We start from the raw sequence: 25,444 nt of genomic DNA on the forward strand, positions 1-25,444 counted from the left end.
GATGCTTGCGTTGGCAGTGTCGAAAGTATTGATTCCAGCATCGTAGCTACGAACCAGGTCAATATATTGAATAGAACCGACGAGGGAGTACGAACGCAGCCTTGATATGCTTGATACCTTCTTCCTCCGGTAGCACCCATCCTTGCCAGGCGGGATTGCCGTAGGACATGCATCCTAGGATGATCTTGGATACCTTCAAGCCAGAGTTTCCAAGACGAACTGGAGATAATCTCATGAGCACGAGTGTAAAGACGAAAAGAACTTTGCACACCATACTGCATAGTAGTGGGACGCATGTTGGAAACGACAGAGGATGGTGTTGTCCAGCTGAGCCCCAAGGATGTTTATATACAACATGGAATTTCCGTGCCGGAGCGACACGACAGTCTACGGCAGAGGGTCACGAATGACATGCAGATACGGCTTGTGGTTTCCGACACTGAAGGACTCATATGGGAGGCTTCTGAGGTCACGTACCGCAGGAAGGGACTCACTTGAGACCAACTTAAAAGTTGAGACCTTTCGATGTTTCGATGTTTCTAAAAGCCAGCCAAGAACTCCCTACCTCAACACTTCTCCTGGGCTCTGACAAGCGAATCGTAAGACTTGATGACTGACTCGGAGGCTGGGTGATGCACCATAATTTCCGAACGACACGGTATATAATACCAGAGGAAAACGCATTTTCGGCATTGTTTCGGCACGTCCCGTCCCTCATGATCGTGCCGGGCCGACCTAATGGAATGAAATTTGATTTGCAGATTCTTTTTTTTCTTCTTTTTGTTGAGTGTTTGGGATGGCTTCATACGCCCTGCTCAGCAGGAACCTTCCGACTAGCAGCATAGTGCGCCAAGGACTCTGTATTCCCGTTAATGAAGCGAGGTTTGCAGCTTCTTCTACACATGGTAAGGTGGGATTGAGTTCTCTTGTGTTGGGCCGATAGGTCACTTGTGATTACTCATCGACCAATAAAGCAGGGCCAAGTACTTCTCTCATACAGGTCTGCTCGAACAAACGACTGGATTGGGAAAATCCTGACATAGGTACAATTGTTCAACGGGCCATCCTGCTGTAATCATCACATCTAATCGACGTTTTCAACGACCTCAAGAACTTCTTTACAGAATGCTCAATGGTCTACTTATACAAGTATTTAATGGCATCCTCTTCAGAGCATTTTTTAAAGTCGTACACCGTCGTCATGCAGTCCATCTCATACTATATCGTCGTCCCTACAGTCGCATTTCTTCTTACCTTCATGTTCTGGCGCTTCAAGAGGCGTAGATCTGCGGTACATAGTATTCGTAGACCGTCAAGCCCCTCATTTCTCTTAGGTTTGTTTCACTTCGCGTCGTTTAACTTTTTGCTAATGCTTGTTGACCAGGTCATGAATACCTCCTTCACAATCGTGAACATGTAGGTGACTTGGAGACGAAATGGCGTCAACAGTACGGCGCCGTATACCGCACTAAAGGATGCTTCGTGGTAGGTGTTCAACTTGCCTATCCTTTGTTAACGACCCTAACATTCAATGCAGCAAGATATTTTGTCTGTCGGTGACCCTAAGGCACTGCAGTACATTTTCCATTCTTCTGGATATCGATTCCCAAAGACAAGAGACGTCCATCGCACCATTAAGGCGCTCACGGGAGAAGGCTTAGCTGCTGTGACAGGTATGTAAACGAGTTCTATGTCATCGTCAAGCCTCCCTGTGTAATTGGAGTTTCAGGTGATATTCATCAACGCCAGCGGAAGATTCTTGGCCCAGCTTTTGCGGCTTCCCAGCTCCGGCTCTTCCTGACAGTCTTCCAAGCGTCAGCCATGAAGGTACGGCAGACGCATCGACTTTAAAATTCTAATGTCTCATTCGAACACCCTAGCTTACTGAGAAGTTAAATGAGCGCGCCACGGATGGCGGGGTGGTCAATGTGCTTGAGTGGACGAGCAAGGCTGCGCTGGATATCATAGGCATCAGTACGGTTTTCTCTTACATTCATTGACATTCAGTTCGTTTATAGCACACCCTCTAGCCTCTTTCCGATATCATTTCGATTCGCTCAACAATGGAGAAACCGAGCTCATGATGGCACTCAATAATATCTTGTATGCATCAACCTCTCTATTTGTGGCACATCTTGTATACTCTTTTTGTTTCAATAGTACCGAAGCTGGAATGTGGCCTACATCATTGGAACTTCTGTACTCCGCACTCTGGCGTTTACTCCCCGAATGGTTGCTTTCAGTGCTCGAATGGCTACCCAGTAGAGAGACCAAGCGGGTGAACTGGTTTAGAGATGTTGCAATGAAGGTATCCCGGCCTATATTCGAGAAACAACTGAAAGAAGCGGTCAATGATGTCAATCCTGCTGAGAAGGATGTTGTCAATGTTCTTGGTATGCAGCGTGATTTCATCATTGCAACTCTGTCTCATCTTATCTCAGCAATTTCTTATCTAAACGACGATACGAAGAAGAAGATGAATGATATAGAAATCGACTCTCAGCTTGCGTAAGTTGGTTTGGCTCCGCGCAATGCACCTACTTCTATTGACTGACTGAATGTGAATTCGACGGGACTTTTATTATAGCTGGTCATGACACGACCGCAAACACCATGGCTTGGCTTCTCTACGAGCTAAGTCTTCACCCTGAGGATCAAGTGAAAATACGTGCGGAAATTACTCAAATCAAATCGAACACCTCAGGCGCGGTTACATCGAATGACTACGATTCAATGGTCTGGCTAGATGCGTGTATTAAAGTGAGTTTCCCTTTTATGATACAGCGCCAGCTTCCAAGTGCTAATTCATGTACTAAAATAGGAGGCTCTCCGTCTCCATCCTCTAGTGTATGCCCTGTCTCGTGAATCAGTCCAGGACGACGTTCTGCCCCTCGCGGAGCCTATCACGACTTCGGATGGGAAATTATGCTCGCAGATTCCTATTTCCAAGGGACAGGTCATCATGGCTTCTGTATACACTTACAATCGGTATGTGAAACGTTTCTTTGTAGCTGGAGAGTCATTAATTTTATTCGGGGTCGGTTTTAGGCTTCCATCTGTCTGGGGTAACGATGCGGAGGAATGGAATCCTGGCCGGTTCGTTGACGGTCGGGACATCAAGCAAACTTCTCTTGGGGTTTATGCGAATCTGTACGGTTTATCCGTTTTATGTGTTTCTCATACTGATATTACTGCGATCACATGGCAGGATGACCTTCAGTAAGAATCGTATTTTCTGTCCACGACCTTTATTGATGATTGTACTACCACAGGTGCCGGTATTCGTGGATGCATTGGGTGAGTACCTTCAGTGCCACAAGTAAAAGTTCACGCCTGACCTATAACTACTCACCGGCATATATACAGATGGCGATTTGCGTGAGGACAGATCAGCCTACCATATTTTCTGAGATCTGATTGTTTAATAGTGTCATGGAACTGCAATCTGTGGTCACAGAGCTCTTGGATAACTTCGAGTTCAGTATGCCGAATGGTGCTTCTAAATTGCAGCACGGTCCTGTTGGTGCGGGTTTAACCCCCATCGTTCCTGGAAAGGCAGAGGAAGGACCACAAATCCCGTTGCGTGTAACCGCACTTAATAAGTAGGTCTGTGATTGGATACTTGGCTATGTCGTCGATGGGACTGAGGCTCAGTAGTACTATCTCTGTGAAAGGTAGACACAAATTGTCTCGTATAAACAAATGATTTCTATCTTTCGGGTAGACTCTACGATCAGATTCCTTCGCTTCCTCCTTCACACATTTCAAGCATTACACGATGATAAACATCTTCGGAACGCTGAACCACGCCAAGAACAGCAACGGATCCTCAAGTCCAACGAGGCCTTGTTGATATATCAACCAGCGAAGGATCCATAAATTTTGCATACTGACTGAGAATGATATCAACCTGTTTGATTCAGAGAGTCGGACCATCGTACACGCCCTATCGCGCCTGAGAGTGACGTTGACTAGTATGACGACGGGGTTCCCTATAAGGGAATCAAGAACTTAATTCAAACTCAGCGGAAACCATCATGGACGAGACGATTAAGATCGGATAATGTCTTCGTCGTACTCGAATAAAACCATATCATGAGACGACAAACTGTTGCGTTCAGAAACAGTGCGAACCATTGAGAATCGGAGTCGGAAGAGGATGGTGCCATGGATGGGATGGAAGTTGGCATAGCGCTCGCAGTATGTGGACCGTAAATGCTCAGTGCAGGTGTGGATCCGGTCGTAGCAGTGGCAAATGTTGGTGCATCGCAAACGTCAATCAGGGTCTTCGTTTTCTCGGGACCCCAGGATGGCAACGTCTTATACTGACGGAAAAGTCCAAATATGTTGGGATCTGTCGTAGTAAATGCTGGTTTGTTGTCCAGCTCGAGTTCTGAATCGGATTCGGAAGGCTGTTCCTCTTCTACCTTTGGAGGTTGCCAGTGGCGAGATGGTGGAGATTTGATCTCAGCATATTGGCTCATTCGTGTGGTTTCTAGGTTGGAGGAAGGGAGATAATCATGCAGATGCTTCCGTATGAGCTTTCTCCGATGACCTCGACCTTCGACGACTGGTTCTGGTTTAGGATTGTCAATAATAATGTCCGATTCTGCGCCAGTTTGAAAATCGTTGAGGTCCATCATAGTATCGGATAGATTGGTGGTAGGAGTTGGAGGTCTATAATCTTCTGCTACCTATCTTTCTTTTAGGGCGCTGCTTTTAAAAGGAAATAGGACACGTACCATTGAGAAATGAGAATTGCTCTTCGATGAGCCAGGTGTAGGAGCATCCCGTAGAACAGGCGGTCTCAGATTTCCCAGTCCCTCAAATCATTTTCCACCTCCTCTACTCGATTTCTTGAGTCCCATGGCGCCATCAGCAAGCATTCGAGCTCTAGAAGCTCTCTTGGGGCATTGTGCCTTGTGGCCGTTGATAGCACATCGATTATTGTTGAGAATCTTGCCACATGAGTGACAGTTGTATGGCATCTTTACGAGAAACAAGATTGTGAGGGCAGCAACGGTAAGGATATGGGAAAATCGCATTGATTGAACATTCCCTGTGCAGAGGGATGGTCGAGACGGAAAGAGTGACGATCGTGACCAAGAGACATGGACGCGACGCGTCTGTTAACACAAAGTCACGACTCCGAGTCTTGCCGTCTACCGTCATCATGCCCTCTCCCGCTTCTCGTTGTATTCTCTCAAGGCACATATGTCCACATCAAGGCCTCCTGTATCAAAGGCTGCAGCGCCAGCCAAAAGGTCAGCACCCACCGCTTCAAAGAACAATCCGAAGACTATGTCAAAGCCCAATGCCGCTAAAATGGTCAGCAAACCGGCTCCAGCCCAAACCAAACGACGGGAGCAAGAAGATCTCCTCAGTGTTCTCAAAGACGATGACGAAATGGATGATATTCAGCCTGTGTATCATCGCAGGCGTATCATAACCCCACCGGAGACTTCAGACGCTGAACTCGAGATGAGTGAGGAAGAGGAAGGTGACGGTGAAGAGCTGGTGTTAGAAGAAACTCCGGTTCCTCCACAAAAGAGGAAGCATCGGACTCGGAGGCATAATGAGCAGCCTGCCAAGAAGAAAAAGCGACAACCTCAACAGGAGAAGAAGGACAAAACGGACAATGAGGATAGTAGCACGGATGACGAGGATGACAAGAAGTATGCCCGCACTGTTTTTCATCCGCATATATGCTGATACTGCTTGTCCTAGACGTGAGGCCGTACCGATTCTATCCTCGTGCCATCCACCTGTGGGTCGATGCAGAAGATATTATTATGGCTGGTATCGAACATGCTGCAAAAGCTATCAAGTAAGTCATTCCATCTCTTATTTCCCCTGCTAACGAATGTCAGGGCTGGCATTAAACCGCATGAACTCCCGTACAAGACTGCGAATGAGAAGGCTTTCAGTATTCTTTGTGAACTCTGGGAGCGCGAAATGACCTTTGAAGAGGCATTCAGCCGTTTTGAAACACGACAGGAAGGTGTTCAGGTTGTAATCCGAGAGGTATGTGATATCCTGCTTCCCGTCATGATACTCATATAGCCATACCTTTCTAGATACAGCTTGATGCTGGAGAGGGTCGCGCATCGGACACAAACAAAGTGTGGACAAAAATTCTCGACCTTATGCTTGAAGATCGGCAATACGACACCATCACAAAACCGGTCCCAGGATCCAAAGGCGAACAAGGCTTCAACCATGTTGACACCGGTCGCCTCTTGTGCCCTCAGCGATTCCTCAGTTACTTAGATGAAGAATAAGCTCTGTTTGGATCTGTCAAGTAATGCTACGGTGCTTCATTCACTTCTAGAGTTCTGATGGATATGGCTGAAGGCGGCGTCAAGGTTACCGCGTCGGACTGGCCATCCTTCCTCTACTGCCAAGAGGAACATGTCAAAAACAACCCAGAGTCCGGTCTCATGAAGGGATGCCTGCTCCTGCGGGTGCGCTGTTCCGCCATCTCCTCTTGTATTATGCAATGACATTTTCAGGTTTTTCTTCACATATTTGTGGGTAATGGTGACCCAAACAAGCAAGGCGGACCTAAACAACAAGGAATCGCCAAAATCAACGGAATGCACAAAGTAACCGGTCATCATCTCGCATATGCAGCTTGCCAGGTCAGTAGCCATTGCTATAATGATATGAATATGTTACCTCTTTTCACTAGGCACGATATGCGTTGTCATCAAAAGACACCTGGTCGATTTCTGATGGTGCTGTTCGCATGGACGTGTTCTACGATGCCATCGTTGATCTGTTCGAGAAGCATCCGGAAGACGAGTGGACCGTGGATACGCTCAAGTGGTGGAATGAGTAAGTGTTTCCTTTCACAACCTCGCTATTTACCTCTGATCTGCAGCAGACAGGTTTTTGGTGATCCTGAGGGTTGCCCAGAGGATGTCGATGACAGGACAAATGTTCATCCGCCTGAAAGCTCGGTTCAAGCCGTATCTGATGCCCGTGACGCCCGCGCTAAAGCCCGAGCAGAGGCTGCCGCTGCTCTCGCTAAGGTGGAGAATGCTCAGGCTGCTGGGGATAAGCCTACTGACTTGGAAACAGAACTCGTTGCTACCTAACCTTGGTACGTGTTTTGCCGCTAGACTATTTATTTTCGCTGATCCAGTTACCAAGCTACGGTGCTGCTTTAACGCCTACACAAATTTCCAATAGCCCTTCAACTTTTCGACGTTACTTCTTGATGCTTCCGCTGCTTCTGATACTTCTTCCTATTTCGAACTCTCGTGCTCAGCCTGGCGATTCTACTTCGGACCTTTTTTGAACGAATGCCTTGTTTTTATCGTAGTTTATTCTTGATGCTCTGCTCCTGTGTACCATAATAGATAGAGCGATTGCTTATACACTATTTGAATGACTGTACTGTCTGAATAGTCTGAAATAACGGATGTTTAGTGTGATAGAATACAAAGTGTACCTATATACTTGTGAACGTGCAAATGATTTACAATTTGACTAATATTTGGGAGAGTTCACGACTGATTATAATGGTTTGCTGCGGGTTATGAGGTCAACTTAAGCTCTTACGTGTAAATAGACCTTACATCAAGAGGGCTCGTAGTCTTGATCAATTCTTAGAAGCATTCTAAGCTATTACATTGATTTTATTCCGTTATAAGCTATCAGCCTAGTACGTATAATCACCTGAGGTTAGCCCACTTTTTGTGGTGGGTCAATAGCAACTGCTATCGATAATCGCGACCCACCCAGTATACTTAAGTAGCTGGCCAGTAGGACTTCGATGCAAAGCAGGAGCAGCTGATCATGAATGTGACCCAATTCTTTTCTCAACAATTGGCATTCTTGTTACATATGTAACGTCCCATCGATCGTTGGGGAAATCAGATCGGAGGATTTACGATCGATTGGCATGACGTCGATGCTCGTTTATGATCGAGCAGATATCTAATCGAGACAACGGTCGAGCTCATACTTCAAAAAAAAGCCTTACCCTGCCAGTCAGTCAGCAATCAATCCAGGACCAACGCGTCCACCGATAAAAATCGCAAAGATAATGGCGGGGTAATACGATGTCAGACCGGATTCGCCAAACGCAACACTGAACAGAACCGTCGAGTCACACGTAAAACAACGGGTTGAATACTATGGAGAAGACGGATATCCACGCGCCAGTTGCCATGAGGTTGTATGTTGGATACTTGAACGCACCAAAGTCCAGGAGTCTGGACATTGGGGCGAGGAGGATGAATCGTGATCACAACGACGATGTGGCAGAAGAGACAGATAAATTGAATGATACGAATCGTCTAGCATTTTCCATAATAAGTCATCGAGAATTCTAGTGAGTGCAATATGAAATCCTAACAAAACCAAGTTTTAGGGCCCGAAGTCGATGCATAAGGATAGGGAAAATGATCCCGCCGATACTGGGTCCTGCGGTAACGCATCCAGTTGTGTGTGTATTATTACGCCTAAACCAATGAGCAATGATAGCTAGGCAAGGGAAACATCTAAATATGACGAGGTCAGATCAAAGCACGTATTCAGAAAGTCAGCTGCTAGAAGATATCGATTTAAATATGGAATATCGCTCTGTCCTAGGCCTTTTAAAGAATAGCTGCCGAGATATGGATATCTAACAGGATGCTAATTGAATTGAATGATGTAAGAATCACAGCAAAGAAAATGGTAAAGATGCGAGTATGGACAGTGTACTACTCCATTATGTCATTTAACCAGATCCTGGATACAATGTGTTAGAGACAAGGATATCATGGAACAATCAGTCACACTGACCTCCAGAGTAGACCTTGCCGAACATGATTTCTTGAAGCTTGTCATATAGAGCCAGCACACCAGCGCCGGCAACACTGCGGAGAATGTTGGCACCGGCACCCTTGAACAACGACTTGACGCCCTCCTTGGCGACGATCTATAACAGACAGTGAGATGCTGGAAGTGCATTCATGAAGACCGCATACTTGAGAACCAGCGTCAAATGTGGACTTGTAGTTAACACCGGATCCGGAGGTCATCATCATGCGACGACTGCAGGCATGTGAACATCTCGGGTCATATGGGGGAAAACAATAGGAACGTACCGGATAGTATCAATAGGGTAAGAAAGGAGACTAGCACCAACAGTGACACCCCAACCAAGACCGAATGAAGCCAGGAAGGAACCCTCAAGAGGACCAACGAGAACAACGGGCTCTGCGAGACATCATAAAGACAATGAACAAAAAGTGATTCATCCACTTACTGAGTGAGTCGTAGCCACCAAAGTAGAGACCACAATAGATGACGATACCAAGGACGGAAGGGAAGAAACCACGATAGAGACCGATAATGCCATCCGAAGCATAAGTCTTTTGTACACGTCAGCGAGGCTATTGAACTGACGTTCTCCTCCACCTTTAATAGACTTGGTGTCGTTGGCAAGACGAGTGCGAGCGTAGTCCAAAGAGTAGAGGAAGAGGAGGGAAGAGGCACCAGCGGCACTACCGGAAGCGACGTTGCCAGCGAACCACTTCCAGTAGCCTTCGTTCCTCTTGAAACCGAACAAAGACTTGAAGTAATCCTCTGTGGAATGATATGAGAGTCATGACAACCGAAAGTAAAGGTCTGACAAACTGAAGGCGAAATTCAGAGCCTGGGTAGGGAAGTACCGGATGATGTTGACGGTGTTTCCTCTCCACAGTGCCACGAGCCCCTCGTCGGCATAGGTACGCCTGAAGGCATCGGTAACACCCTTGTAAGGAGAGGAAAGACGACCTTGCTTGATCTGAAAGAGGACAAAGAGTTATCGGCTAATAAAAGCGAGTGCAAGATGCAAAATTTACCATTTCATCTTGGTTCTGGATCATTAGCTTAATCCGCTCAATTGGGGCAGCGCTGGTCTTCGCGACAGCCTAGAAAAAACCTTGAGAGCTCCGTAGAGAAACGAAAGGCAGGAATAGGTGCTTACAGCTGAGACACCGCCCATAAGGAAATCGACTACGGATTGTGACGATGAGGGTACGGCCTAGAAAACAAAGACGACGGCGGCGGACCTGGAAATTCCTTGGGCGTCTTGCCCTTCTTCACGTCAGACATTGTTGGGAATAGGACAAGTGAGAGTAGGGATGAAGCTGGAGTGGCTTTGGTGAAAAATGGAACGAAGGCATTGGCGATAAGAAAAGTCTTTCCGAATCTCTCGGATTGCCTTCATCTCCGCAGCCCGCTTGACTCTGACTACCGCGGTAGAAAACTTGAGATGTGCATGTGCTGGCGCCCGACCGCGACGAACATTGCTCAGCAAGATTTCTATTACCTTTGCTAAGATTGGCCTCTAGGCCTCAAGCGGAATCAAGTTGATCATATGATAACCCGAGCTGGGTATTCGTCAACAAATAAGCATTTGAATGGGATTGTTACCCCCCAACGTGGCCACAATCGCCAAAAAAGGCACCGTTAAGGTTCGCAGAATTGCTTTTAGAAGGTTGTAAAGGAGTCCTTTTTTGGCGAATCAAAATGAGGGAGTAAACTCGAATTTACTCCTGTTAATAATGTGATCTACTTGGTTCTGCTTGCGGCCTATCTTAGTTAGCCATGAAACATTGAAGTCTCATAAAATTGAGTCGCGTTCGTCACATGAATTCCACGCGCCGCGGTCTGATATTCCTGGCGTGGAAGTTGGAACCATAGAACTTCAATTAATAGCTTGACCTTAGTATACATTCCTCCGCTATAACAAAACCACGCACCTTGACGGAACCTCAAGGTATTAGTCCCATCTCCTCCAATATGCAGAACGTCTGATACCGGAAACTAGGCTTTATGTGAAGACAGTTGTCTAGAACTTATGAGATGGAGTTAGCGAGCTCGGGTGACGCAGTTTCCTGTGCGAATATCGGAGAGTTATATAGTTGTGACTTAGCTTGGTCTGTAGCGGTGGACAAGAGGTTGTATTGTGACTTTTTACACATTCCATCCGCTGCTACTCCGTTAATTAGCTTCTGCGACTCGCACCATTACCTTTGACGGATCTCCCAGAAGGACGACTCAGAACAATGTTAACATATGCCGGTCTTCGATCTTTCAAACATTATACGATGACAAACACCTTCCGCTGAAGGTTGAACCGAGCCAAGAACAGCACCACGGATCCTCCCAGTCCCACGATGCCCTATTGGTACGTCAACCAGCGAAGAATTCATAAAATATGGACACTAACCGAGAACAATGTCAATTTATGAAAATTCTCAATCGTCTTGGCTCGAATGAACAGCCCGCCAATAGGTGTCCCGGCAAGAGCGCCAAAGGACATAAACGCGAACATCATCCCTATCCGCGCGCCTACGCGTTCGATGGGAGATATCTGCGCCACACAGGCCTGCCCGACATTATCAGCGAAAGACCATGTGCTTTTGGGGGAACGTACGGGGAGGAGAGCGAAGAAAGGGCCGGATGTGAATCCATACAGAGCAGCGAAGGCCACCAAGCTGCCTTCGGTGGAAGAGGTGTACCAGACAGCGAGTATAAGAATCGAGGAAATGAGTGTTGCGGCACAGATAACGTTATACCTAACGAGAGGCATTAGAAAGTCACTAAGCTATTCAAGAGGCCGGGGCCCGGGATTCAGGTGCGAGGGTTTACGATCGATTGGCATGGCATCGTTACGGCCTTGATTATGATCGACTTCAATCGAAACGACGATCGAGAAGTTCATAGCCAAGCACTTCCCCAATAAACGGGCCCCGAACAAACCCTTACCTTCCCAATCGGTCAGCAATCAATCCCGGACCGACGCGTCCGACGATGGAAGTCGCACAGAGAATGGCGAGGTAATATGATGTTAGACCAGATTCGCCGAACACGACGGAACCGTAGAGTCCCACGTAAAAGAACGGATTGAAAATGGAGAAGATGGAGATCCACGCACCAACTGCGAGGAGGCTGTATGTTGGGTGTTTGAACGCTCCAAAGTCCAGGAGTCTGGACATCGGAGGGAAAGGCTTCGTGGGGCGCCGAGGGTGGATCGTGATCACCGCAACGATGTAGCAGAAGAGGCAGATAAATCCAATGATACGAATCGTCCAGCCTTTCAAGCAGAGTAAGCCGTTGAGAGTTCTAATGAGCGCAGTATGGAATCTTACCGAAGCCAAATTTGGGAAGAAGGCGGTGCATAAGGATTGGGAAAATAATCCCGCCCACGCTGGGCCCTGCAGTAACGCATCCAGTTGTGTATGCATTCTTACGCCTGAACCAATGAGCAGTGATAGCTAAGCAAGGGAAAAATCTAAAAATAACGAGGTCAGATCAAACATATTCAATACGTCAGCTCCGCCAAGAGATTATCGGGAGATTTATGGCATACGCACCCAAAGGTTGCGCCGACATTGAATAAGACCCCTTGACACAGATATTGCTGCCATATATGCTGAGGCTTGGTGATGGAGAGCATAAAGATAGAAAACACGACGATAATCCCGCTTCCGGGAATAAGAAGATGCGGACCCACAGCGTCGAATACAGCTCCGGAAAACCCGGCGACTGTAGATGCATAAGCCAAGACTTCATATTAAGGGCACCAGGACCACGAACAGATGTATAGAAGAAACACCTGCAAGGCGCCTATTATGGATATAAGGGTAGCCGAGTAGTCCGACAGGTATGTTTCATTGTAGTAGTCCGAGAAGGCGCCGTAGCCGTTTACGAATCTTTAAGGAAGTCAGAATTACAGTTGGTTGGTATTACCCATCAGAGGACAACTTACCCAAAAGTGCATAATCCCACTAACGACGCCCCTAATACAGTCGACCAGGCCTTGAAACCGCCGTCTGTCGGCTCATAGTCGAGCGGATTTTGTTGTGGGGGGACCGACCCTCCCTCTTCGGACTTAATAGTCTTCAGATCAAGATGAGGTGATAAAGTGGATCCTTCGTCATTGACATAAGTCGCTTCCGGCATTGCTGAGATAAAAAAGAGAATGACAGAAGACAGAACTGAAGTTGTGGAAAACCAGCCATTCTCCTGCAGAGATTTGTCAGACGATGGGAAAACCTCGGTAGTAATATTGTAAGTACTTGCCGGCGGTACTTTAAGGGATCCACCTGAAACCGACGTCGGAGTGCCAATTTTGACTTCTCTTGGAACCGATCCACAACATTGCCAGTCATCTGTACTCTGGAAACCTTGTTACAGAATGGCCACGCCTAATTCCGACTTACCATCACTTGTGTCAGTGGGCTACAAAACTATATAGTATGCAATTACTCCCTTCAGCACCCTTCCAAGTCATGGCGTTCTTGTCGTCCACTGAAGCAACCGTCATTCTCATTCTGTCAGCGCTCTACGTGGCGTTCGTCCAGTCACGAAAGACCGGTTCGCGGACGCTCCCTCCTGGTCCATCCAAAATCCCATTCTTTGGGAATTTGTTCCAGGTACCCGTGTTGAGACCATACCCCAAGGTGAGCTGGGGAATCGAACAGTTTTGATGATGTGATAGCTCATCATGTTTTAGTTTAGGGAATGGGCTTTGAAGTACGGTCCCATCTATCACCTTCGTCTCGGACCCCAGGATGTCATCGTCTTGAACACCGCCGAGGCTGCTGATGAGCTGTTTGTGAATCGCAGTAAATCTTTTTCCAGCCGCTCTCCTCCACATGTAGCACACGATATCATGAGCGCGGGGCAGCGACTGGTGTTTTTGCCTTATGATAGGGAATGGAAGGTATGTGCTGCTCGTCGTCTCGGTATGCCACCTCGTAATTTGTTTCAAGGTCGCGAGAAAAAGTTTGCATTCATCTATCGGGCCCCAGGCGTCCAAAAAGCTGCGGCCATCTCAGCATCTCGAATCATGCGTCCTCCTGAATGATATCCTCTCACACGGCAACTATAGTGTCGAGCAAAAACTCAAGGAAGGACCCGACGGCGTTGTCCCTGAAGAGCACTGGTTCTCTTTGATACGCAGATACGTAAGTTGTTCCCAGCTCCTTCCATTGCTCTCCTTGACTGATGCTGCAAACATAGACAACCAGCATCGTGATGACGGTAACATATGGCAAACGAGCTCACAAGATTTTGAACAACCATCGGCTGTAAGTAGGACGTTCGGTTGCAATGCCCTACGAAGCTTACCCCCCGTACGTAGACACAAAATATACGCGGTCCTGGCCAACTTTACCACGGTCGGACAGCCAGGAAATTACCTGTACGTGTTCATCATGTCAACTTCCGCGTAGCTTCGTAACCCCGGGTATTAGTGCAGATGCCTTTCCCATCCTCCGCAAGCTCCCTGATGTCCTTGCTCCATGGAGAATCAAGGGCCGGGAGATGCATGAATGGTTCGCAAATTGCTTTCCTGTTACTTGCAGAAGTTGACGTTTTTACCAGGGAAATGGAGTTGTGGGGCGGTCTCCTCGATGACATACAAGCCGACATCGACAAGGGCGTCTCCGTTCCCTGCTACGTCGGCACTTACCTCAAACAGCGCGCTGAAAACGGCCATGCCGAAGCTCCGGGATGTGGGCTCACCGAAGATGGTTGGCTCCGTGACAAGCTCCTTGCTTACACTGCCGCAACTGTCCTGGAAGCCGGGTCTGATACGACAGCCAGCACGATGCAGTCATTCATCTTATTCATGCTCAGCCACCCGGCTGTCCTCGAGAAAGTCAGAGCCGAAATCGATAGTGTCGTGGGCCCAGACCGTATGCCGACATTTGACGACGAACCCAATTTGCCGTACTTTGTGGCGTGTATCAAGGAGACGCTGAGGAGGAGGCCGCCGACGATTATGGGTAAGGCAGAATTGTCACGAGTGTTTGAGGTTGGTTAATGACGATGTATGCAGGGATTCCGCACAGCGCGGATGAGGATGAAGTCTACAATGGATACTTTATCCCCAAGGGAGCGACCGTTATCGGAAATGTATGGGCTATTCATATGGACCCTGCACGTTATCCGTAAGTTTCAGTCGGTGTGCTTTTGGGAATGGATGCATAGACTAACCCTTTTGTGTCCTAGCAATCCTACTGCATTTCAACCGGAGCGGTTTTACGTCCCCGGAAAGCCCACTCGCTGGGCAAGCGGACCGGACCAGGACCGTGATCAGTAGGTTCTTGTCGTCTGATTGTATCCTCTCTGCTAACCTCGTTCACAGCTACGTCTTTGGCTGGGGTCGCCGTTTCTGCCAGGGCAGCTACATCGCCGAAGCCTCTCTCTTCATTGTGCTCTCTCGCCTCCTGTGGGGTATCGACTTCCAGGCCCCCATTGATGAGAAGACTGGCAAACCGATTATCCCAGATATGGCGGACGACGAACGCACATTCTCGGATGGATTCGTGAGCATTCCAAAGTTGTATAACATCTCGTTCAAGCCGAGGTCGGAGAAGTGTGAGAGGATCATCAGGAAGGCGTGGGATGAGGCACAAGCGGCTTGGGAGGAGACGGGGATGATGCCGGATGAACGGTAATGGTATTAAACAACACTCGCTGGGCTTACCTTGTATTTTACTGGAAATTTAGATTGCCGGCAAGTTCATAGCATCTAGTTCTACACACCTATTAGAAAATTCCATTCCACTTCAACGTTCAATAGCCAAAGCGTGCTATTCCGGTAGAGAATTGCATTCGGCTCGAAGCTTTCAAGGTCCTTGGACCGCTTAGCGCTGAGTTAGGGGCCTCTTCGCATGAAAAAGCAAATTCCGGTTGGCGCCTGTCTATTTTACAAAGGCGTATTAGTGCTGGATAGCTGTGCATATAATGGTGGTAGACAAATGGAATACACGTACTGTGTACGTTCAAGGGTCTTGTCGAGTTGCATGCGCTCCGGGAGAGTCGAAGAATGGCACGGAAAGTTCATATCACGTTTTCGGATGTCAATCCAGCTACCCCAACAAGCGATACAAGAACGGGCGAGGGGAGAGAAGCAGAGATGATGGGGGAAGGGAAGAAAGAAGTGTCGGAACCGGTCTCTGGCAAGTGGGTTCCCTTTATACTCCGGGAGGGCGTGTCAATTCGGTATACGCGCGTCATAGTTAATGGTCGTAGGTGACGCGATGACGCAATGACGAAGGAGGTCAAAAACGACGCGACTGGTTGAGTTGATTTGATGGGTGTGGCTGTGCATTTCTCTCTTTTTGGTTGGCCACCAACATCATCCGAGTTATAGCTTATCACTGCTCGTTTCTTCGGACGAAAAACATCTTTACTTCCAACGCACTCTCCGGAGGATTGTTTTTCACCTTTCTGGCTGGATCTGGAGGTGCGTTGTATGCTTCAATACTATCTAGCGCGTTCACTGATAGTTGCATCTTCTATTAGCACAAATTGCTATCCTCATGCACAACCTCCCTGAAATTTTGGATCGTCTCGTCCAGAAGTATACACCCAACCTCGACTACGAGTTCCCACAATCGTTTTCTTCCTTTTTGAAAACAAATGACCTTCCCACGGGATCCGATGCCAAAGTTTTGGGAGACCTATCCAAAAACGTATCTGACGCGCTCCGCCTCATAACGTCTGACATGGAGTCTCTCATCGATACCCATGCTCAACTGAAGAAAATCAAAGATCACCTTCTGCGTGTCGATGACGACATAAAGACAGCCATGCCTCCCATCGAGTGCCTTCCCGCAGAAATGTTAATACAGATTTTCAAGGAAGCTTCGGAGAATGGCGACGCTTTTGATATGGGATGGGAACCCTTCGTCATTAGTCGCGTATGCCACAAATGGAGAGTCGTTGCAACGGAGAAGTGCCCGGAGATCTGGACCGAATTCCGGCTTGAACGGGATAGATGGGATGATCTGAAAGGCCCCGTCTCACTCCTCTCACTGGTGCTTTCTCGTGGGACCGAACGGTCTCTGGAGTTTACTTTTGATGCATCAGGTGGCAATGATGTATCAGATTGCGAGTCAGAGAAGGACGTGCTTTGGGATGAAGAGGACGAGGACACACCTAGACCGTATCATTATCGCAGGGATGACGGAGTCACAGAGCAACTTCTACAGAATTTGGTTCGCTATTGTCATCGATGGAGCAATGTCTACGTCTCCATTCCGGCTCGTCTTTTCCACCTTCTATCGCCTATTCGGGGAAAGTTGCAGTCTCTCGTCGCCTTCAGCCTCGTTTATGTCACTGATGTTCTCGCCTTACCGTTGTCCGTTCTCACTGAATCACATATCTTGGATGGCGCGCCTCTGTTGGAGACCGTGTCCGTGTCTTGCTACCAAAGCCATGTACCGGTGCTCGTCCCTCAGGGAGTCCCGAATTTAACTTCATATTCGGACAAACGGCAGAGGGCCGGAGACGAGACACTTCACTAGCGCTTTCTCAATATAGTTCGCACTTCGCCTAGTCTGCAGAGCCTTTGTGTCAGGCATGGGGGTTCCCTCACCGTCGCTATGCCTCGTATCGTTCATCCCTCCATCGCATCGCTCACCGCCGCTGATGGGGCATTCCTTCGCAGTCTCACGTTACCGGGGTTAAAGAACATGGTGTTGTATGGTTCAACATCACGATCCCAGCCTGATATCTACTACGCGGTATCCTCGTTATATAACCTCATCGTACACTCTGCATACGCTTTATCTTCCCTCAGAATTATCATTAGCAACTGCGCTATCGACCAGAACCTCATCCATATCTTGGAAGCCAGCCCAGACCTCACAAGTCTGGGACTAGAATTCTTGACGTGGCATGGTGATTCTGTACAAACCATACAGACCTTGTTTGGCCGGCTCGGAAGCTTCGAACATGTTTTGATCCCAAAGCTGCAGAGTCTCGCGCTGGTATTGGAAGAGGCCGACTTCCTTGGTACAAACTTTGGGCTTTTTGGTTACCTTTTTGCGTATTTCGTCGAAGATCGGTGGAGGAAGGGGACCCTACGGTCAGTTACAGTTACGATTCCCTGGACAACTTCTTCCCAGCCAGAGTTTCCACTATCTCAAGCCTGTCGGGAAACGTTGATCAAGCTGGAGAATGAAGGAATGGATGTCGAGTTCATCAGCCGGGGAGCATCGCTGCTGTTGTAGTTAATGGCAGCATTCAAGATTCCCGGGGGCGGGAACACAGTTTGCGCTTGCACTGCCAAAGTAGGACAAAATTCTACGTTGTGTTCAAGCTAGCCTTTATCGAGTCAGCTGAACTGCTCCACGCTTCTAAGCCGCCGACCAAACTATGAATGTTGATTTTTCCTTTGTACTTTCTCGCATATGTAAGTTCCCCTCATGTCTAGGACCACCGTCTGTCGTTTTGCTTTCCGGGAAGACGCGGAATCTTTCTTTAAGGTTCATTTTGAAGCCTCTTGGCAGATCGGCGGGATCCGAAAAGTGAGTGAGACATTGTAGGCGCCGTTTGGTGATGACATTGTCTTCCTTCCTTCCAAACTCCTGTCCTTGAGATTCAATGATGTCCAGCACCAACAAACTTCTGGACGAACTTGTTCAGAAGCACACTTCCAAGCTCTCCTATCAATTTCCGCAATCCTTTGCTTCTCTTCTAAACACCAACGAGCTACCCAAGGCTGCTGACGCCGACGTTTTAGCTGGCCTATCCAAAAACGTGTCTGATGCTCTTCAGTCGGTGACATCTGACATTGAATGTCTCCTCAACACCTATTTCCAACTGCAAACTATCCATCACCACCTCCTACAGGTTGACACCGACTGCAAAAAGGCGATGCCTCCCGCCGTCGCCCGCCTTCCGACGGAAATGTTGATGGAGATTTTCCGAGTCAGCCATGCTGTGTGTGATTCTGATGACGTCCTCAATCTCAGCTGGAGTCCGCACGTTATCAGCCATGTATGTCACCTATGGAGGTCCATCGCGATAGAGAAGTGCCCGGAGATTTGGGCGGATTTCGGGCTCGAGCGAAACCGGTGGGATTTTGTGAAAGATCCCGTGGCTCTGCTTTCCTTGGCGCTTTCCCGCTCTGGTAATAGGCCATTGAAGTTTTTAGTTGACGGGGTCGGTGGAAACGACTGCCGGTTAGTAGGTGTGCTGTCGAGTGAGACAAAGCTACATTGGACGGCACATGAGAACAGGGATGATGGTGTCACTGAAGAGATCCTGCAGGTTTTGGTCGAACACTGTCACCGTTGGAAGGATGTTTATTTTGACATCCCGCTTCGTCTCTTCCACCTGCTATGCCCTATTCGCGGACGGTTACAAGCTCTCGTCGCTTTTTCATACAATGAAACCTCCGATATCAATCCATCGGCACCTATTTCTGTTGAATCCGACATTCTGGACGGCGCACCTGTTCTCGAAACCATAACGGTATCATATTTTCCTAACATCGGGAGCCCGATGGTCATCTTCATTCCACGGATGTGCCCAAAGTTGAATTCATTCACGGACAATCGGAGATGGTGAGACGAGGAGCTTTACCAGCATTTTCTCAATATCGTTCGAGACTTTCCCGATCTCCGCAACTTTACTGTCCTTCTTACGGGTTCCTTCCGAATCGCTGATCCTCGCATCGTCAATCAATCGATCACACAACTCACCGCGAGCAACGGATCCTTTCTTCGCAGTATCACTTTACCCCAATTGAAAGACGTGGACTTGAAAAGTCCTGGTTCTGGTTCCCAAGCAGATATTCATGACACCATTTCGTCATTGTATGACCTTGTTGTCCATTCCGCATGCTCCCTGACATCTCTCAAAATCTCCGGTTGCACTGTCGACGAGCGCCTCATCTACATCTTGCAGGCCAGTCCTGAAATCACCACCTTGGGCCTCATTTTCTCCGAGTGGCGGGGTGATTCTGTGCAGACAGTCCAGTCCTTGATCGCCCGACTAGGAGAAGAAGAGCCAGCTTTAGTTCCAAACCTGCGGACGTTATCGTTAAAGGTCCGGCCCAATGCTTCCTCTCAGACGTTAATCATGGGACTTCTTGAGTCGAATTTCTTGGATAGCATTGAAAAACGGTGGAGGAAAGGGTCATTGCGTTCAGTCGCTGTCAATATTCCCCCCCGGCATCAAGCTGACGAGGGGGAGTTTACATTGACTCGTCCTTGCCGTGAAAGACTAGCTGGAATGAAAAAAGAAGGGCTTTGTGTAGACTTTCGCAGAGATTATAGATCACTGCTCCGTTAGTAGCTTCTTGTGGTGCCAGTTTGAACGAGGATGTCTTTCCAAGTCCTGTGTATACAGCTCTCGTACAGTCATTTTCTGCCGGGTATAGTCTGAAATGTTGATCAAGCTGATTCTCCGTTGGAGAGGACTCAGGGATGTAATATCTAGGCAGCGAAAACGGCTGGGGTACATTGACGGACGCACGCTCGGGGAAGAACTTAGAACAGGAGGTCAAAATGGCGTCATGAGCCTCTATTGACGGCCCGGAGGTGTGGCTGTGCACCTTTCCTTCCTTCCTTCCTCCAATGCTCACCGCGACGGACACCTCAATATCCTTGACCGCCGACTCGTCCGATATAATACTACGAGTCGACCTTGACTTGGCACTACCAGACTCGTATACATCCTTCTCCGACCTTGTGTTACCCAGGTCTCAACGAGCCGTCGCAATTAGCTCGCTACTGCTTTCTATCCCACCGGAGATTCTTCCCAAGGCAATACGCTCACTTACTACATGGAGATTGCAAGAGTCACGTTCAGCACTACCCAATACGAAATTACTTGTTCAAATGGCGGAGGCACTTGACAGCACACAGCCGGGACGACGCATCAAATGGATCTCGAGAGAGTATTACAAGGAACTAGAATGGGAGAGAGGACGGGAGGAGAATGCCAGATCGTGTATCACAGGGGTCGACGACACTGCGAACGACGGCCCGCACGATATTGAAAACGTCCAGAAAGGTACCCCTTCTCGTCACGGACTCTTCTCTTCCCAACTCCGTCGAGGCTGTTCAGTGTGCCATATTCCTCAGGCTGGCCTATCAGTCACATCAATACCCACCATCAAACCGGTACCCACAAAAACGATATCCACCACGACGATGCCCCATAAAGCGATACCCACAAAAGTACCGATAACCCCCACTTCAACGGCTAAACTCAACGCCACAGCAAAATCCAAGCGAAGACGCGCTATTGCCGACTCGGAAAACATTCCACCATCGCAAGCTCAAACACAGCCTCGCAGACGCCCTGCAGCGGGAAAGAGTAGGATGCCGGCACCCAGGGTCTTTGGGTTGCACAATGCTTGAAGATCAAGGTGTGCATGTTTACTAGAGACGCGAAAAGCTAACTGTACTCAGACAAGCTATCATTTCAGTCTGATTTCTCGCTCCAAAGGTACGCGCTGGATCTAGTGCGGAGGCGTAAACTGACTATATGCGCCCTAGGTCTTCGTTCCAGCCGTTCGCGATCAATCTCTTTGTCTGTGGGATACCAATATGCTTTTCTTTCAAGTTTTTGCTCTGATTAGCCGGCCTTTCTGCTTTCTCATCTTCTTTCGGCAACATGATTCCTTCCAACCCTCCGTTTTTACGGCATAAACGTGTCTCCTACCTCTGCAGTATCTGTCTCTATATCTTACCCTGCGACACCCCAAAACAAAGTCGTCATGCATTGAAGGTAACGCCCATTTTCTGGATGCTCGGGATCAAAATTGATCGTGCACGTTCCTAGTGCTCCTTTGAGTATATCTGTCTGTTCTCCTATGCGGCGGCGTTTGATAACGGTGCCTCTATACCTCCCTACGCGACAATGCCTGTTGACGTTCAGGTTCACAGAGCATTGTCACCCCTGGGATCCTTCTGACTTTGGAAACCCTTGTCTGGTCTGTCTTCGGGTCGACGCCCCGATTCTTTTCTGCTTCTTTGCCTTCTTTCCCGACAGGTTTCGTTAATGTGATAAGTGTAACGCTCTGTATCCGTCGCCGTGAAGCGTACCTTCGAGCATGGCGCGCTGATTGTATATGAATTGGCTATTGACGGTTGTGCCATGTACCAATTTGCTACGTTATCCCGTATTGTCACATAGCTGCTGCTCAATGTCAAGGCATCGAGTCTGCAAAACCCCTTAATGACCCTTCCAGATTCGTGACAATCTTGCGCAAGGACGACTGGTCACCCTATTCGCGTATTGGATGTCAAGCAAGTCTCGATTGGGGTAGGCTGAAGTTGGACTGAAGCCAGTCCCTTCTGCTGCACCAGGATTGTACGTAATATGGGGCAGGGCGAGGCTTTTCGAGTTTGATTGCATTTACGCGTCATTAAGGGCTGTCCGCCGTCAGGGGATGGGATAATCCCGAGCAATCAGAACCTCATTTCTCAAACTCACTCAAAACAAACCGCGAATTCAAAAAGTCCGTCTTGTCCACATCCCAGTCTGACAATAAAAAGAAGCCCTACTTAGCCTTATCGAGAAGGGTGACACGGGTGATGGTGCATACCATCAGGAATCATGGTAATGTTGTCTCGCAGGAGCTGCAAGACATGTTTTGACGTCGGTGTATACCGTTCCCAGGCACCTGTCAAGGGCCGTAAGCTCAATCTATTGGGCTATGAAAACACGCTTACTTCCGGGATTCAGATCCCAAATAAAATTGACATAAAAGTCCACCATCTGATTGGCGAACTCATCCTCCACGTCCGCGGGTACGGGCCCGAAAAGCAAGGACAGCTCTGAGCCATGGGATACTTGGAATGAGTCAGTACTCGGTTGGTCACGAGAAAGGAACAATATTGGTACTAACCGCCAAGTTCCGGGTTGTTCCCTGGTATGAACTCTCTGAAGTAATAAGCATACATCAGCTGCAACGCACTCGCGTGTTCAAAGAATAGCCTCCTCGGAGCTAAGAATAACTCGTCTGTAAACCACGCCTCTCCTCTGTCGAAAAGGGAATCCCCAGTGTTGAATGGCGCTCCGAGGGACGAATCATTCGCCGGCCATAGTTGGTGGAGCTCCGTGAAGAGATCTGGGGCGAGAGTACGGTTGAGGTTCACGACCTCGTTCACAAAGTTGTCAAAAGCTGCATCTTGGTCGTTGGCGGAAAGGCCTAGACCGAGTAAGCTCATGCTGAAAGCTGATCCTTCGTTCACCTGAGAAGAGTGAGGAGGAGAAAGAAGACTCGCAGTCCCATGGTATACTACTTACATTTGTACCACCAATATAAGGGAGGTGTAAAAAGTCGCCCCGTTTAATTTGAGCTGATGCTCGCTCTGGGATAAGGCTGCCTGGTGGGCCGACTGAGGGTTCCCATAGCTGTCCATTGAACGCGTTCGCAATCATCGTATTACTGATATTCATCAAGGTCTGGTAAAAGAGAATTGAGTAACATATATATACGCATAGATAAGAAAACTTGGAGTCGGTCACCTCGGAAGGTACTTTCCGCAGACATTCCACGGATCCTAGACCGGCAGCACAGCCCGTCTGTGTGAGCAACACATCGAATGGTCTTCCTGGCTTATCGTATGAGCTCGCATCTGGGGAGTTTTTGCTATAAGAAAGGTTTGAGAATGAGTAGAGTGCAGGGAAATCATATATAGATAGACGTTAACGAACAACGGTCCTGTCGATGAGTCTGCGATTCCAGCCCGGAAGAGGGGAAAAGACTCGGAGGCGGGAAATACAAAATGGGCTTCGACACTCCCGGCACCAGCGGACTGCGGAGGAAGAAGAATCAACCCTCAGCGTGACTCATTTGAAGAAGACTCAGTTCGACGTACCTGTCCCCAAATCGTGACCTGTTCATGTCATACTTGAATGAAATAGAGGTATTATCAAGAATGGGGTCATGAGACTTTCCTTGGACGGATCGCCGCCAAAAGCACGTATATTCTCATGAACGAATATCAAAGCTTGCTGTTGATCCAACAGACCCGCGTTGAGGTCTCCCGGAGGGACGTTGACGCTAGAGAGCTTTCTTGCCTCTCAAGATTTGTCAGTCGTTTTGGCAGAAATGATTGACGTACAAAGCCGAAAGTATTGAGCCGGTAATTCCTGGGTAGAAATAAATGAGCTGCTGGCTTCAAGCGAGTGGCAAGGCTTGGTTACTAACGTAGAGACGAACAAAATAGGTTTTCCGATCTCGATACTTCGGTTCAGAATACCTGTTTACAGTCGGATGCTGAGTATGAGTCATTACGAGTCACCTACGGGTAGGGTCATAACGAGACATTGACGCTGCGCTAGCGGCAGAGTTTCTATGTGTTGCGTAGGTCACAAGGGCAAGTAGACACACACCCACTGGTATATGCTCCGCCCTAAGTACAGGTCATTGAATAATAGCGCAAGCGAAACCGACTCTAGACGTACATGGATCCAAAACAAAACCGGCAGACCCTCCTTACCAGTGTCCACTGCCCCCTCTGGCCTCCAGATCTACTGGTTACGCTTCATCATCCAAAAATGACGGTTGCCACAGAGACAGGAATCACGCACATTGAGATATAGACAATCCTCGCTGATATTGGCGCCAAGATTACTACCGGGAGGTTGGGGACAAGCATTCCCAAAAGTCGTAGCATCGCGCTGGACCCGGGAAAAATTCATAGGGACGGGAACCGGAGCTTTGAACCTTAGATCGCCCACCGGCGGAAGGGCGAATGGTATCCCCAGCCAGCGATCCAAGCCATTTATGTTTCGTCCAGTGAAAATTCCAGAAGGGAGTTGGACGTCAAGAGAGGAGCGTGCTGGGCTAGCGGCGAGCAGAACTCCGAGTATCAAGTTTACAATCATGATGGCAGAGCTAGCTATACCATTGAAGAACATTTTTTGAAAGAGAAGTTATATACTGCGGTCGATGGGAAACTTTCAACGCCATGAGAGTGTAGCTCCTCAAATTGGGCAGTGAATCGGTGTTCCTCCAGCAGGCATGGGAGCATCAGATATTAATGGCACAAAAGATGAGTCAGCTGCATCGAAATAGATTTTCAGAAGGAGTGAAAGTTCCAAGGAGTCAGTAGACATTCTGGTTTCGTGCGATCAGGAGTACAAAAAATATATATAATTTCAAGAAAGTATTGCACGTGATAAGGTAGTTAACGGTAAATTTAAACCCTCCCCCCCTCGAGGAGGGCTCAGTACAAAACCTAAACTTACTCTCCATAGGCTTGGTCCTTGGAAGTTTCGTTACTTTCGTAACTTTCGTGGCAGCCATTGGTAGGGGGGTATTGAACAAAAAACCACCTTTCGGATACGGGGAATCGAACCCCGAGCTGCCGCGAAATCTGCAAGTAAATACAATGAGAGGCGGCAATGTTAGCCGTTACACCATATCCGACCGGGTGGGTGATCTCACCATAGTACCTCTGTTGCCCTTATACCAGAGAAAACAAGCTTCTCCCCCACGACGCTTTTCTTGCGAAATCGTGTAGAGGACTTCACTTCTGCCTCCAAATCGAGATGTATCCCTTCCCCTTGCAGTGCCTTAGCCTAGGTGCAAGGCATCTACAAACCTAACATTTGACGCTAATAATCTTGGTCATAAACTGTTTCCCGCTGTCAGATCAGATGGCAAAGCCCTACGTTACAGATATTTGCT

General features: G+C 48.2%; 3 protein-coding genes and 1 non-coding gene across 4 annotated transcripts; 1 reads left to right on the plus strand and 3 right to left on the minus strand.

Annotated features, from left to right (window-relative positions):
• Positions 1 to 4,022: 4,022 nt before the first annotated feature.
• On the minus strand, positions 4,023 to 5,099 carry EV420DRAFT_1770804 (uncharacterized protein; the record flags this gene model as incomplete). Its single annotated transcript, XM_060481083.1, has 2 exons — positions 4,743 to 5,099; positions 4,023 to 4,694 (listed from the first exon to the last, which is right to left on the minus strand). The coding sequence occupies exons 1-2, from the start codon at positions 4,743 to 4,745 to the stop codon at positions 4,023 to 4,025; spliced, it is 675 nt and encodes a 224-aa protein (XP_060321847.1). The 5' UTR covers positions 4,746 to 5,099.
• EV420DRAFT_1594805 (uncharacterized protein) lies at positions 4,330 to 5,099 on the minus strand. Its single transcript, XM_060474961.1, has 2 exons — positions 4,743 to 5,099; positions 4,330 to 4,694 (listed from the first exon to the last, which is right to left on the minus strand). Exon 1 carries the CDS (start codon positions 5,043 to 5,045, stop codon positions 4,830 to 4,832), a length of 216 nt encoding a protein of 71 aa, XP_060321848.1. The 5' UTR covers positions 5,046 to 5,099; the 3' UTR covers positions 4,330 to 4,694; positions 4,743 to 4,829.
• A 58-nt stretch (positions 5,100 to 5,157) lies between these two features.
• Positions 5,158 to 7,476, plus strand: EV420DRAFT_1770805 (uncharacterized protein). The gene is made up of 9 exons (XM_060481084.1): positions 5,158 to 5,675; positions 5,728 to 5,827; positions 5,871 to 6,024; positions 6,078 to 6,241; positions 6,332 to 6,464; positions 6,513 to 6,641; positions 6,692 to 6,837; positions 6,887 to 7,105; positions 7,156 to 7,476. The coding sequence occupies exons 1-8, from the start codon at positions 5,576 to 5,578 to the stop codon at positions 7,098 to 7,100; spliced, it is 1,140 nt and encodes a 379-aa protein (XP_060321849.1). The 5' UTR covers positions 5,158 to 5,575; the 3' UTR covers positions 7,101 to 7,105; positions 7,156 to 7,476.
• Positions 7,477 to 25,091: 17,615 nt separating this feature from the next.
• On the minus strand, positions 25,092 to 25,183 carry EV420DRAFT_t326. Its single transcript has one exon. It is a non-coding gene; the product is annotated as a tRNA-Glu (tRNA).
• Positions 25,184 to 25,444: the final 261 nt, after the last annotated feature.

This window comes from Desarmillaria tabescens, assembly GCF_030435595.1.
Source record: "Desarmillaria tabescens strain CCBAS 213 chromosome Unknown EV420scaffold_166, whole genome shotgun sequence".
Lineage (NCBI taxonomy): Eukaryota > Fungi > Basidiomycota > Agaricomycetes > Agaricales > Physalacriaceae > Desarmillaria > Desarmillaria tabescens.